This window comes from Hippichthys cyanospilos, chromosome 17, assembly GCF_059441005.1.
Source record: "Hippichthys cyanospilos isolate Australia breed blue-spotted pipefish chromosome 17, RoL_Hcya_1.0, whole genome shotgun sequence".
Taxonomy (NCBI): Eukaryota; Metazoa; Chordata; class Actinopteri; order Syngnathiformes; family Syngnathidae; genus Hippichthys; species Hippichthys cyanospilos.
Window position 1 is genome coordinate 8313631 of NC_142385.1, and position 13744 is coordinate 8327374.

Below are 13744 nucleotides of genomic sequence, written 5' to 3' on the forward strand. Positions count from 1 at the left end.
TATATGCAGTGTAAAAGAAAGAGTTCAGATAAGATCAGTGCCTAAAGCAAAAGTGAAGGAACTGGTATCTGATTAATATTCCATTAGTGGAATATGAATTCAGCAGCAAAATTTTATTTTTAAAATCGATCTCAGAGGGCAGCCATTTTGCTACTTCCTGGCAACTGAAAATGAAATCACATTAGGGTTTGGTCACACGACCAAACGCAGAAAACAGGTGTTTCGTGATCAGTCGTTCGCTGAGCAACTATGATGTAATTTTTAGTTGACACTGTGACAGAATGGCCGCCCCAAGATTGATAGGCACGGATAGTTTCCGCAGTGTCAGAGTAGTGTAGGGAAAATGTTTGATTTGACATCCCCTTAACAAAGTATTATATTAAACATGGGAAGTGAAAGTAATAAAACCACTGATCCCCCCCCCCCATTATTGGTGTTGTGTGTTGTGTAAGGGAAGAAAAAGTTTTCAAAATTCTGACTTCATTCTCAGTATCCTTAAAGATAAATGTGAGAATTCAGACTTTTTTTTTTTGTAGTTTAGCGTTTTTTACAGCTTCGCTGAATTAGCTTGACACTTTAATTGTGCCTGTATTGCTTTATATCATGTATATACTGTAAATTGAAAAATGTGCTACAGTATGTTTTTATTTTAACATTTTACTTGTTTTGTAACAGAAGCAGTATAGAAGTGAAATTCCTAATTTAAACAAACCAGGTTTGAATGATATCTTTTATGTTCTGGAAAAATAAACAATTATAACCCAAGTAACCATTTTATTTCCAATATATACATACACGTTTGTTCATGTACCGCACTGGTCCCTGGTGTTTGGACACCACTGAAATACGGTATATCTAAACTGTCTTTCATTCAGTACATGTATTTTTCAAGAAATTACTTAATTAAAAATGTAAATGGTTGTGGAATAATTTTAACAGGATTCCTTGTATTTCACCTTCAAAACGCGGTATCGCCGTCTTCACAACATGATCCACATCAACATCCTCTCCTGGAGTAAAATTCACATTTTGTAGACAGTGTCTGCGCAGATTTTGGAGGAATTCTGCTTTGGATTCACCTAGCTGAGTGGCCAAGGACCGCATGCGTTGAGAGGATGTGCCAGTTTCTGTAAAATCACAAATGGAGGCTTTTGATTGGCTGCAAGTACGAAAGACGATAGTTGCATGACCTAGTGGAGCTGTTTTAAATGTTAATGAAAACGGCATGAATTCGAAGCCATGCTGACCTCTGACTTTCTTCATGGTCTCGGAGATAATACGACGACAAGCCTGGTCAGCTTGGTGAACCACGCTCGCGGCGCATCTTTGGCGGTCGGCCTCCTGCACAGTTAAAATTTATGATTGTAATGCTGCTGTTTTTAAGGTTAAGAAATCAAAATGGGACTACGATGCAGGAAATGGAAAAACTGGTCTTGTAGAAGTGCTTTTGATTAAAGAAGTGAGTTGAAATGATTCATAAACAAAAGCTTTCCACAATTTCATAAATATGATCAAATCCAGGGGTAAATATGTAATCTACAAAAAACTTTAGGTAAAGGAATAAAAAGTGTCATTATGATGTTGCGGTTAGTCGATAAAGTTCCTGCCTAAAACTCAATGGGATTCAAAATAATGCCACAAAAACAGACAGATGAACAAATATACTTTTTTTGTTGTAAAAAAACACAATTTGTGCCAAAATGTATTCATTTGTCTCCAATGTAGTGGACATTTTTGGTTATGAGTCTTTGGAGCTACTTCTGAGTCCCAATGTCCTCAGTAGAGGACATCTTGGCCTTTCCAATGAGGTTCCATGTGTTCACAAATGAATGAGGGTCACGTTAAAACCAAGGTAATAAACTGTGATTTTTACGGTGCTTTTAGCCACTTTTAGAGGAGAAAAATGAGATAGAAATAAAATTCATCATTCCCCAATATGTTATCCACAAACCTTTTGTTCAGCGTCATCCTCAAATGGGCTCAAAGGGTCACTGAGAGCGGAGGCGATCAACTCAATAACTCTCTGGCTACATTAAGAAAAAAAAAAAAAACAAGAAACTTAGACAAATGAAAAAGAAAAAGAAAACAGCTCAGGTGTTCATCTTACAGCTCACTTTCTGGCACGTCATATTCTGTTTCCACCATGATGCTTTTTGCCTCCCATGGGTTTTTCCTCAGATTTGGAGGCTCCAGACGCTTCTCCATCTCCACGATCACCTCGGTGGGGACGGGGTAAGGTCGGGTCTCGTTCCGGCTGATGCACAAGTCCAATCGGCACTGCGCGTACACCTCACAAAAGCCCAGTGAATCTACAACAAGGACATGAACAGATCAATGCATGACAAAAATACACTATTCCTTTTAACGCATTCAATCCCAAAGACGTATTTTTACGGGAGGTACTAAAGCACTTAACAAATTGATTAATTTCAAACTTAAGGAACTAAACTACTGAAGCAATAAATTACTTTTGCGCATCATTATTTTAGTACTAGCTATTTTAGATTCTCTTGTAAAATGAGTTAATTTGCCTTTTTTTGTTAGGCAGTTCACAATGTTCTAAACAAGTGAAATTTACTTCAACTTGCACTGTTTTTTAAAAAAAAATTTACTTTCCCCAGATTGTGCAAACACGCCTACACTTTCTAGCCAGCTGGAAGACCTCATATCTCATGCTTGGGTAGTAGAAGTTGTCATCCAGCAGAAACACAAACGGCGCTGCGTTGGCTCGGACGGTGTCAAGAGGTGGTGTCAGCAAAGCGCTGGTGCAGCGTGCCCACGTGGACCCGGGGATGCTGCTGTTGCCTGGAAGCTCGGGCAGCATTTCCTGTTTCTCCAGGAACTCCTCAATGCACTGCAACACTGCATTTCGGTGGAGCTTCCACTCTGTTCTCTGGGAAAGGTTGAAAAAAATAAAGGTTATGTAGCATTTTTTTTCCTAGCTAAGATATGTTTCAATTGGTCAGACAGGCACTAACTGCTGTTTGAATTGGAAAGGGTGAAGTAAGAACGCCTAGCTCGCTTAAATCCTGCCTATAACAGTGTGGTTGTTGCGCCCCTGTCTTGACATCATCCTCGTGCACAGCTCACTGCTTGGAGAATGCTGGCGCGTATTTAGTTTGCATGAGCCGTATCCAATTAGTGACGCAACAAAGTGAGGACCCCGTCATTTTGTCTGAACCGGGGTGGCTGGTGCTGAGAATGAAGCAATGCTCAGAAAGGTGTGACTGGCAGATAACACCACTTTAGGGGTGTTTTGGTGAGGAATAACATTCTAACAAGGTTAAAAGTTAAGCCGAAAAAAGCATATGCATAATAAAAGCCGTTTAAAGTATCGATTCCAATGTAACGTTCTTAGTGATGGTTATTGAATGTAATCACTGAGAGTATTTTCTGTATTCCATTCTTAGTATCAGAATAAAAAATCACTTTCATGTAGACTTGTGAAATACACAAGAAAACACTATTGAAAACGTTACCTCTTCGTGTGACGTTACGTCCCCCTCTGCTGCTCGGGTATTAAACGCCTGATCCGGGATCAGTTCGTCGTACTGCACCACAGCCGTTCTCCAACCGCGCCGTCTCGCGGCGAGACAGACGCGGCGGGACAGTGAGGACTTCCCCGCTGCGGGAAGTCCGCAGAAGACGCACAAACAGGCCCGAGCCCAGTCGACGCTGTCGGCCACTGCTGCCATACGACCGCCGCGAAACTTGAGAGAGGACGACTCAGGATGCTGCCGCGGCCATGTTTGTTTACTTCTTGCAGCTCACTTTCGCCTTGGCGAAAGAGCTTTTCTTCTTTTTTTTTAGTGAATTGCAAGCAAACGGTCAGATGTATACCGCCACCTACTGTACAAGAGGTTGTAGCACGTATGTAAAGTTATGTTAGGTGGATTGTACAGGTACTTGTTTTTCAAAAACCTCCGCATCAGTTTCATTTAGAGTTGTAAAAGCAGCGATAATCTACATGTTGGAAATGTTTGAACCAACGTCGCTGCGTCAAAGTTGTAAACATTTGCTCAAGGATCGCCCGCACAACACTAGAAAAAAACCCGAAATATTAATAATAAAATTGAAATAATAGAATAAAATAAAAAAAATCCCATATTAGTCAAGACTTAACGTTCGAGAATAAGACAATTTTATTTATTACAATACACATTTACTTCCATTTAAAAAAAGTCAAGACTCAACGTTCGAGAATAAGACAAATTTATTTATTACAATACACATTTACTTCCATTTAAAAAAAGCACTAACATTATATGGAAAATATAAAATATGTACAGTGCATCTGATTCAATTCAATTACATATATTCCAATACATATTGTGTTAATGCATATGATGGCATGCTTCATGTTAGAACAATTAACTTCAAAGATTTCAGTGCGTTTTTTGAAAGTTTCTCCGCTGTAAACTTCTTACATTTTATATGCATGAAGAGAAAAATGAACTTAGTTTGGTGGATGTGGGGAGGGAATCGCTTTGGGAACCCCTGGGCCTTGCCTGTGTGCCTGAGGATGTGCAGGGGTAGTGTTGGAATCTGTGCTCCAATAATCCAGTTCTCCATATCTGAAACTGAAAGTTTGCGCAAAATAAAAAAAGGTTTACGACTAACAAATGTGAAGTTCTTACCCAGAAATCGGAGCCGAGGTAGCTGGTGGATATTGAAGCTGAAATGCCAAAACACAAAAGATTTCAGGGACTGTACATTACATTGAAAAAAAAAAAGTTCACACATCCTGGATCACATTTACAGACGGCATTTAGCTGTAAATCTAAACTTGTTTTACCTGCTGCTAAATAAATATCTGATCGAATAACCTGAAGCTCTGACATTTGATGAAAATATTTACCCTCTGTGGTGGAACTTCTGTTGAAATATGAGTGGTCGGATGCGTCTGTGTATTTTGGTTTGAATGTCCATTGGTGTTGCCTTGTCCAGCGCGATGTGGCCTGATAAAATTAAATAAGCACACTCGCATATTTTCTTCATGGAGCATTTTTGACATGATGTAATAAGATTGTATGTACCTAAACCGGCGCACTTGTTTGAGACATGGGTTGAGCGCATCTCTCCTGAAGACAAACAGCAGCACCAGGATGAGAAGAACCAGCAGAGGAACGACCAGCAGGAAGAAGATCAACAGGCCGTTCCTGAGGGAGTAGTCTTGAGGCACACACAATGTACATTTGATGAGGGTCCACAAAAAATATCAATACCATTTCCAGAAAGTTGTCATCAGTGTCTTGTTTACCTAAAGCTATTTTATTAGTAAATGTCATGAAACACTTGGGATATATTTTTACTCCTCTAGATGGTGCTCTGCGTTTAAAAATAAACACTAGTGCAGTGACAAAGAATTGAATTTCACCTGTTTTAAGGAGTCAAAAATATCACAAGTGCTTCATGAAGCTTCATTTATCAATCGCTATTAATGTGTTTGGAATTGAGGTAATTCCAAATATACGCTCGGTATTGTCTTAGCATTGGGTCAGCACCTATCTTAGGTGGACCACTGTCCACGCTGCCGCCGATCCCTGCCCTGTCGCAGAATGGCGGGCTCCACCCGTCGTTGCAGTGGCAGTTCCCTTGATCGTTGCATACCTGTAGACAGTGAATAAATATCGCTTGACGTGACCTTGAGGGGCGGGCGGAAAATTGTGGAAAGTGTCATCCTAACCCCGTGCTTGTTGCACGTCCTGTCGGCGTCGCAGTCCAAGTTGGGCAGCAGAGCCGAGGCGTTCACGCACTTAAAATCGAGACAGGCCTTAAAGAGAGGAAAACAATTATTCTAACTGTGGAATCATGTGAACCCACAGTAGAGAGGAAAAAAAAACCAAAACAAAACAAAAAAAACACAGGTGCTTCATGAAGCTTCATTCTCCCACCAGTCGTCTTTGGACACAGTTCTTACTTTTCCTTCAGCACAAGGACTCCCAGGGTTAACATAGGCCGGATCCAGCACATCCGTACCCAGGTTGAAGTCGGCATTGACGCACGTGGACCCATTTATGATCTGAATACTGACATGCGCACCTGGAGGCGGTTTGTTGACGTTCACATTAGTGCACTGCACTTTCCCGCACATTGCATCCCTGTAACATAAACATTCATAATTCTATAAATTTGTCACGTATCTTGCATTTGTTTCCTCCCAATACATTTCAATATTTGTCAATTGTAGTTACACCATTTACAAGCTGGCCTGGTACCAATTCCCTGTGTATAGCAGGTATCAACAATATAGATTGTTAAAAAAAAAAAAAAAATCATTTCCCAGAAGGCACAGCGTGCGAAATTACTTATTTAAAAATCAAAATGATCCATAATATGGGTATTTTTTTGGCCATATCCGCCATCCATAATTGAAATTTTAGATCAGCAGATGAAAATGCCACTCACGCCAAAGCACATTTGATATAATCTCCATTGGTGGTGATCCCACAGTTCCCGAATAGGTTTCCCTTCATGTTTGCATTCAGAAAACAAACATCAGCTGCCTTTGTTGCTGGATCTGACAAGAGGATGACAACACACTTCGAAAATATAATTTACTCAATTCAATACCATCCATATACCTAATAATGACATATATTGTGCAACTTTCTGTATTGTATTCATAGAAACCAGTAGGACTGTATAGAAATGTTGCATTAACTCATTGACTGCCATTTTATCACAGTTTAAGTTGCTTTTTTACTCCTATAGCTATCCAGTTAAAATGGATCCAATATGTCTACAAGTATAGTTGTCATTAAATTCTTGTCATAATATGAACATTTACATGAAAAGTCCAAACTTTTTGGAACTTTTGATCCATGTTCCCCTGTTGATCTTTCAGCCTAAACACTCCCAAAGTCTTATTTTCCTTCATTGAAGCATTTCTAAGCATTCCTTGATTATTCTGCGCTCTCGTACTGGCCCCGTCATTACTTTGACTTCCGCACAGTTTTCTCATTTTTATAATATGAAGAAAAAAAACTGTACAGAAGTGGCATGGAGATTTCACTGTATTTGATCAATTATAATTTATTGCAATACGCCTTTGCTATTTCACAATATATCGCAATACACTTTAAAGACACAATACACAGCATTAATTGTTATGAGTTCTGGGTTTCCATGGGGACTGATTTGATAGGAGGAACGCATGTCAGTGATAGCGGTGTATTGACACCGTTTTGCATTTTAATGTCAGTAAAACGCCTGTTTTTGGCCCGTATTCACACTGTTGGAATAGTATCCATCAGATGGATGGATGAATATTGCGTGGCCCGCCGCCATTGAGCAACGTCCTGAAGAGAGCAAGACAATCACACATTTTACTCCCTGGTTAGAAATATCAGTACCATAAAACTCATAATTAATCAGAAATTAAATCGCCAATGTGCCAAATGTAATTTATGTGCACATATTACATTATGTTATAGGCCCTTTAATTGGTAGTTAAAAAAGTTAAAAAAAAAAACAAACAAAAAAAAACAAAACACTATGCTATCTACAGTAACTCTCATTGCTGACTTTGGCTACGGATCAAAAAAACTGTACCTGTCGCAAAGAGACCTCGACACTGGGAATTGTACGTCTGGCATCGGCCCTCGTAGCAGTACGCCGCTTTGTCCTGACAGGGTAGACCGTCCATCATGTAAAAGTCGTTGGGGCAGAAACCGCTGGTGCCGTTACAGAACTCGGGAAGATCGCACGCGTTGGCAACGCCCCTGCATCGCGTCCCGGCCACCTTGAACTAAAAGGGACCGTGTGGAAAGTGAAAACGCAGAGTGGACAAATCCAAATGGGGATCAGAGCCATTATTCTTTTCCATTCCTTTCTAAAGTGTATTGGGTTACCTGACAATTATCACAGCAGCTCCCTTGAGCGCAAGCTGATCCGGAGGTGAGTTTGCAAGTGGCAGCATCGCAGCATTTATTCTGGCATTCCTGGGGAGTAGATTTTTACTGAGTGGAATACTGAGTTTTTTCATCGACTCTTTAAGGCATTTATCCCACTTTAACATCAACAACTCTCATGACCTGTGGCGTTGGTTGTGTTTGTTGTTTTGCCTCCCTCTTGAGGCGTTTTTAGGTAAATGCTCTTATTTTCTGTTATCGATAAACTGCCTCCGCTGCAACGCGTCACACCAATGCTGGTCTGCTATTGGTTGGCGTTTTGACTCCCTAAAATACTGATCTACTATTGATCAGCATGATGGGGTCACAAAGATGCTGGTCTGCTATTGGTTGGCTCACGGGATCGCAAAGATGGCTGCTCAAAACATGATCTCGTGTGAGAGTGCTTTCAATATCGGCTTTATTACGCATTTTAGTGCTTAATTTGAAACTTGAATAGTTAGCCATCAGTCCCAGGATTGCTAGTGGTGTTAAAGAGAGAAGTAAGCAGATGATTTATATGGAAAGGTAGCTGAAGATAACCAAGAAATATGAAGAAAGCTAAGCTAGCCTAGCCTAGGCTACTTACTGGGGAATATGGCCATATCACCAATTTTTAATATGTATATAAAATTTTGGCGTTTTTACTTGGGGTTTTACACATATTAGCTAATTAATATAGGTTTGGATTGGCTAATTCGGCGAATTGGCGTTAAGATTCCAACCGCAGAATTGATTAATCTTGTAAACCAGTGACCCACTGTGTGTGTGTGTGTGTGTATATATATATATATATATATATATAAACTTTGTGAAGGACTGCTTCGCATAAAAAAAATCTGCTACAGTACCTCTGGCGGTCCGCAGTCACACTCCTCGGCTTCTTCCAACAAGCCGTTGCCACACTTGGCGGTGCCCACAATGTCCGAGAGGGAGGGTTGGTTCATCAGACACACCCCTTTTCCTTTGAGGATAAGCGCCTCGAAATCTTGGCCGCTACAGCGGCTGAATGTCGTGGAACCGCTAAACAGTATCACCGAAACAGCTGATGCATCAGTAACAATTCTAAATTAATACTCTGTTTTATTTTTGTTTTACCTTGCAGAGCCTGTCATGATGCAACTTTTTCCATTACAGGTACAGCGGTTGTCGTCATGATTCATGCCCAGGTTGTGACCGATCTCATGGGCCACAATACTGGTGGCGTAAAGCAGGTCGTTGTCACCAAACTGCAAAATGACATTTGACGCCAACAACAATGATCAAAAAATGGAGGCAACATTTTCCAAATACATCAGATTGTGTTCATTTCTATAAACCAGTGCTTCTAAAATAGTGTGGCGGGCCCCCCTGGGGGGGCACGAGGTGATGCCAGGAAAAAGGCTTTGTTTTTGTCATGTGGAATGTAATTGCAATAAAGTAATAATTTTCATCATTTTCTTTTAGTTTCAGGCACTTTGGTGCACTTCTTGTTTTTCATTTTAGACTAAGCTATAACCCGTATAAACACGATAAAAATAATTAACAGTTGAAAGTTGATTTATATTGTGTTATTCTGTTGTTAACGTTAAAAAGGATACATGTGTAGGTATACTTAAACAATTTTCATCAATAATAATCTTATTTATATTCAGTGCATCGACTGGGGGGGGGGGGGGTTCTCTTTTCTAGGTGGGGCCTGGCAAAATATAGTTGAGAAACACTGCTATAAAACAAGTCAGAAAGAACTGAAGGCTCCATCATGTCCTTTAAATTTCACTTGTAGCTTGATTTGATCTAATTAAATAAGCCAAGCTAAAACACTATTATCTATTTATGTAAATTAAAAGCATTGTATCACTGTGAATGGAAGGAATTTCACAAATCCGCCTCGTCATTGTCGTAATCATGTTCCAGTCAAACGGGCCGGGCTCCTCTTTATTTGTGTACAACATGTGAGTAGTGTGAGGCATCAATAATAGAAGTACATTGTATCATTTTTCACACATGAGCTCATGCTTCCCATGTGCGTTGCCAGCTGGCGTTCAGAGTCAAAGAGTAGCCACGTTAGACAAATTTATGGCGGAGTTATTAACTCATTGAGTGCCATTGATGACTATAAACGTCACAGATCTTTTTTTTTTTTTTTTTTTTTAATTTCTGGGCTCCACTGAGTTATAGAAATCAAAGAGCTATTTGAACTGTAGTTGACCTACACTAAATTGCTGTTTGTTTAGGAACTAAAAAAGCAAATGCAATTTTGTGCTAATTAAGGGAAAGTTAAATAACGAGAAAAATTTGTTGAGAGGTAATAGGGCTTGTAACGCATCACAATTGTAGACCGGTAATTTAAACCATAAAAACAAGCTTAGTCAAGTGTTTTATCTAATGTTGCAGAGCCTGATGGCATATAGATGTGCAATGATTATTTCTTTAGGCATCAACAAAAGAAGACTAATTTCTAGACTCAAGAATAATTTTTGTTGCATTAAAATACATCATTTGCAAACATTTGCCTTTTTACTTTGGAAAATCAAAAATGTCAAGTTTAAAATTAAAACCTACTTTTTTTCTTTTTTTTTTAAATTCCTACCGATAGATGGACAAAATGATTAATCGATAATTAAAATAATTATTAGTTGCAGCCCTGTGTTGCTCACAGCAACTCAATGATTTGTGAACACTGGTCCTCTGATTATAAGGGCTAAAAAACTAATGAAAATATGCAGTAATCTATCAGAAGTACCACCAAGGACTGCAGGGAGTAAAATCAACTAGAGTGATGTGTTAAGCATCAGACTAACCACAGTGATTCCTCCAGAGCTGGTCGGCGAACACACGGCACTAACGAAGGCCATCCCCAACACACCTCCTGGGTACGAATTGGGCCGACCGCTAAAACACAAAACAACAATTATAACCTGTATTTGCACGTCTTCTAATACAGTGGTTCTCATCTATAATTTCAATGACGTACCTGCTGGAGTCACTAACAAAATTTTGCAACAGGTTTCTTCATGTTCTAATTCATTTGCTCTTAATTTGAAAAGAAAACCGTTCTGTTTCTAACACAGTATGAAAAAGCATTAGATTTGGTCATGCCAACTTACACCTTGTTATTAAAAATCTCACTCCCTGAAATGCCTTCACATACCCCCATTTAAGAACCGCTGTTTAAATCACCTGACCACTGTGAACTCACATCACAAGCTGAGCGATGTCATGCCGATTTCTGGGCAATAGGTCCGACTTCCTCCATTTTACGAAGCTGCGCAGAACGGTTCCCGCAGATGCCTCCACTTGGAATGGGTTGGAAGATTTAAAAATCTCCAGGCCCACTAACACCACACGGATGTTAAGCTGCTTGTAATACTAGAATGGACCAGACAGGATTATTCTAAACAAAAAACAAAAACAAACAAAAGAAAATTTATAAAGCCTTTTAGATATCTTACTCCATCCAGCAAGTTGGCCATTTCCACCATCTCCTCTCGTATTGCTGTCTCATTTCCTTGTTTGAACTGATACTGTCAATTAAAATGAACACTGTGAACATTAAGAATTCATATATTGACATTTTTTCCAGTGTAATGTGTCTAAGCGAACCTTGGTGAAAAGGTTAATTTAAAGTGGATCAAAGCACACACACACACAAAAAAAGATTTTCTGTGCAGCTCCACTTGTTTAAACACAGTAATCTGGTTAGTATTGCGTTTTGGTTAGTATCGTGGTTTTTGTGTCACAGGGGATGACCATTTTGTCTCTTGCTGTCAACTGCAAATGACATCACAGTTACTCAGGTCATGGCCAATCACAGCACACCCTGTAGATGTCACATGACCCAACTCAGAATACAGGTGAGCCATGACTGGTTGTTACCTGATTCCTGCGCAGATATGAGGTCATTTTCACTTCAAAATGGCCACCTCCTGAGATGGATGAAATCAGGTGGATTTCGGTGTTTGTTTTATGTTCATTAAATGCAGTATTGAATCACAAATACCACATTTAGAACGCTAGTAGATCTACATAAAACATAATAAAAATATATTTTTGGGTTGACTGTCTTTTTAGAAGGAACACCAAATATATTTAGCAATTTTCAAAAGTAAAAGTTGAACATTTTGTCTAATTAGATTATTTTTTATGTATGACTAATAACTTCAAAACAAATTTCATCCCTTGCTGTGTGACTGAAATAATCACCTCATGTACTCACGCCTCAGGTAACAGCTAATTATGACTCAGTTTGTGAATATTGCACATAGCATGTCACATGACCAAACTCAGAAAACAAGTAAGCCGTGCTTGGTCAGTGCCTGAGCTCTGAGCACATACGTTGTCATTTTCAGAAAAAGCTTCAGTAAAATCAGTATCGCTAAAAACTCACCCTGAGATGGTCCACAACCAAAACCAGCTCCACATATCTGGTCTGAGGTAAATTGCGTTTCTTCTATAGAAATAATAATAAAAAAGGACACTTTTTTAAAGTACAAGTCATATGGCACATGTATGGCACATGTAAGAATCCAGACCCGCAGCAGAGCCGAGATGGCGTGTGTGGGCTCAAAAGGTTCGTGGGTCGGGGTGGCCGCATCCTCGTGGACGACACCGCAGGTGACGGGGTCGGTCTGAATGTCAGCCAGTTGATAGAGAATGTGATCGTTGGTGTGAGACAGCGGCACAGGCTGAATTCCATAGCTGTTGTTTGCGAAAAGAACCACGCCCCTGGAGAAGAATGATGGGTAATGTGACTTCAATGGATCAACAATTAAGGTCAGTCATCATGCCCAAACCTCAATCCATTGCACGTGCTGAGTGCAACCACTGAATTTTCGTAGCCTTGCACTTCTCCGTGATAATAACAATGCACCTGGGGGAAAATAAATGTAACCATTCAAGTCAATAGTTGTAAATTCAGTAAGGGTACAGAGAGGCAAAATTTGCACAACTCCTAAATTCAAGCAACCCATTGACTTACATGTTTTGGATGGTTTGTTGTGCGATTACCAGCGATGTTAAAAGCATCCCGAACAAAATCAGGATGCAAGAAATCTCTGAGAATGGGGAAAAAGTATTGTGAGGCATAAAAGCATTTATTATGATATTAATCCTTATATGAAGTGAAATGAAATGAAAAACCTGTTCCTCTTGAGATGTAGGATGTGAGGTGTACTGCCTATATTTAGCACATACGACTTATCCTCCTCGAATTTCTGAAATTGTCAAAAATAATGAAAAGTTTAGAACTAAAAAATATATATATTTCACCTCCTTTATGGCCAAAATTGGCCGTCACTTGCCTGTGCATGAAGCGGCTGAGGTTGCACAATGGAATACTTTGTAAGTTTTAACCCATTTGTAATGTCTGAAAAAGAAATATAGAGGTCAGAAAAATATGTTATACATTTTCTACAGACTTTGGCTCGTACTTTTTTTTTGCGTTACCATGAAGAGGACAGGTACACTTCATACAGCATTTAACAAACACGACTCACCTTGGTTGTATACTCCCAAAATGCAAAAAAGCAATAAAACGGCGACGATGAGGTTTTCTTCGACCATGTTCGCACAGAATTACGCACTAACTACGCCAGGACGCCAACGGTAATATTTTTAGTTCAATCTTAATTGAAGCGAGAGTCAGACGTCAACTTCCTTCTCCTGCACAGGTGCGTCATAGCAGGTGTGGCCAAATGCGTTCCTGTATTTTACACGTTCACTTCTTTTAATCTACTTCTTCTATCGTATTTTGCAAATTACAGTTTCCAACCAAACAGCAAAATATTTTCAGGCTATTACTTTAAGTTGAAGTAATATCGTACAGCAATAAATGCAAACATAGTTTTAATCAAATAATAATTTTCTTCTGT

The 13744-nt window shown here is 39.5% G+C and overlaps 2 protein-coding genes across 2 annotated transcripts; both read right to left on the reverse strand.

Annotated features, from left to right (window-relative positions):
• Positions 1-760: 760 nt before the first annotated feature.
• Positions 761-3785, reverse strand: pstk (phosphoseryl-tRNA kinase). Its single transcript, XM_088439199.1, has 6 exons — positions 3480-3785; positions 2641-2893; positions 2108-2309; positions 1952-2027; positions 1248-1341; positions 761-1127 (listed from the first exon to the last, which is right to left on the reverse strand). Exons 1-6 carry the CDS (start codon positions 3693-3695, stop codon positions 904-906), a joined length of 1065 nt encoding a protein of 354 aa, XP_088295325.1. The 5' UTR covers positions 3696-3785; the 3' UTR covers positions 761-903.
• Positions 3786-4195: 410 nt separating this feature from the next.
• On the reverse strand, positions 4196-13530 carry adam9b (ADAM metallopeptidase domain 9b). The gene is made up of 22 exons (XM_088439177.1): positions 13370-13530; positions 13175-13239; positions 13014-13087; positions 12853-12928; positions 12668-12744; positions 12407-12599; positions 12262-12324; positions 11327-11398; positions 11074-11243; positions 10676-10766; positions 8991-9121; positions 8744-8915; positions 7854-7943; positions 7555-7750; positions 6409-6520; positions 5921-6101; positions 5687-5773; positions 5505-5610; positions 5037-5172; positions 4859-4958; positions 4638-4675; positions 4196-4580 (listed from the first exon to the last, which is right to left on the reverse strand). Exons 1-22 carry the CDS (start codon positions 13434-13436, stop codon positions 4457-4459), a joined length of 2421 nt encoding a protein of 806 aa, XP_088295303.1. The 5' UTR covers positions 13437-13530; the 3' UTR covers positions 4196-4456.
• Between the last annotated feature and the right edge of the window lie 214 nt (positions 13531-13744).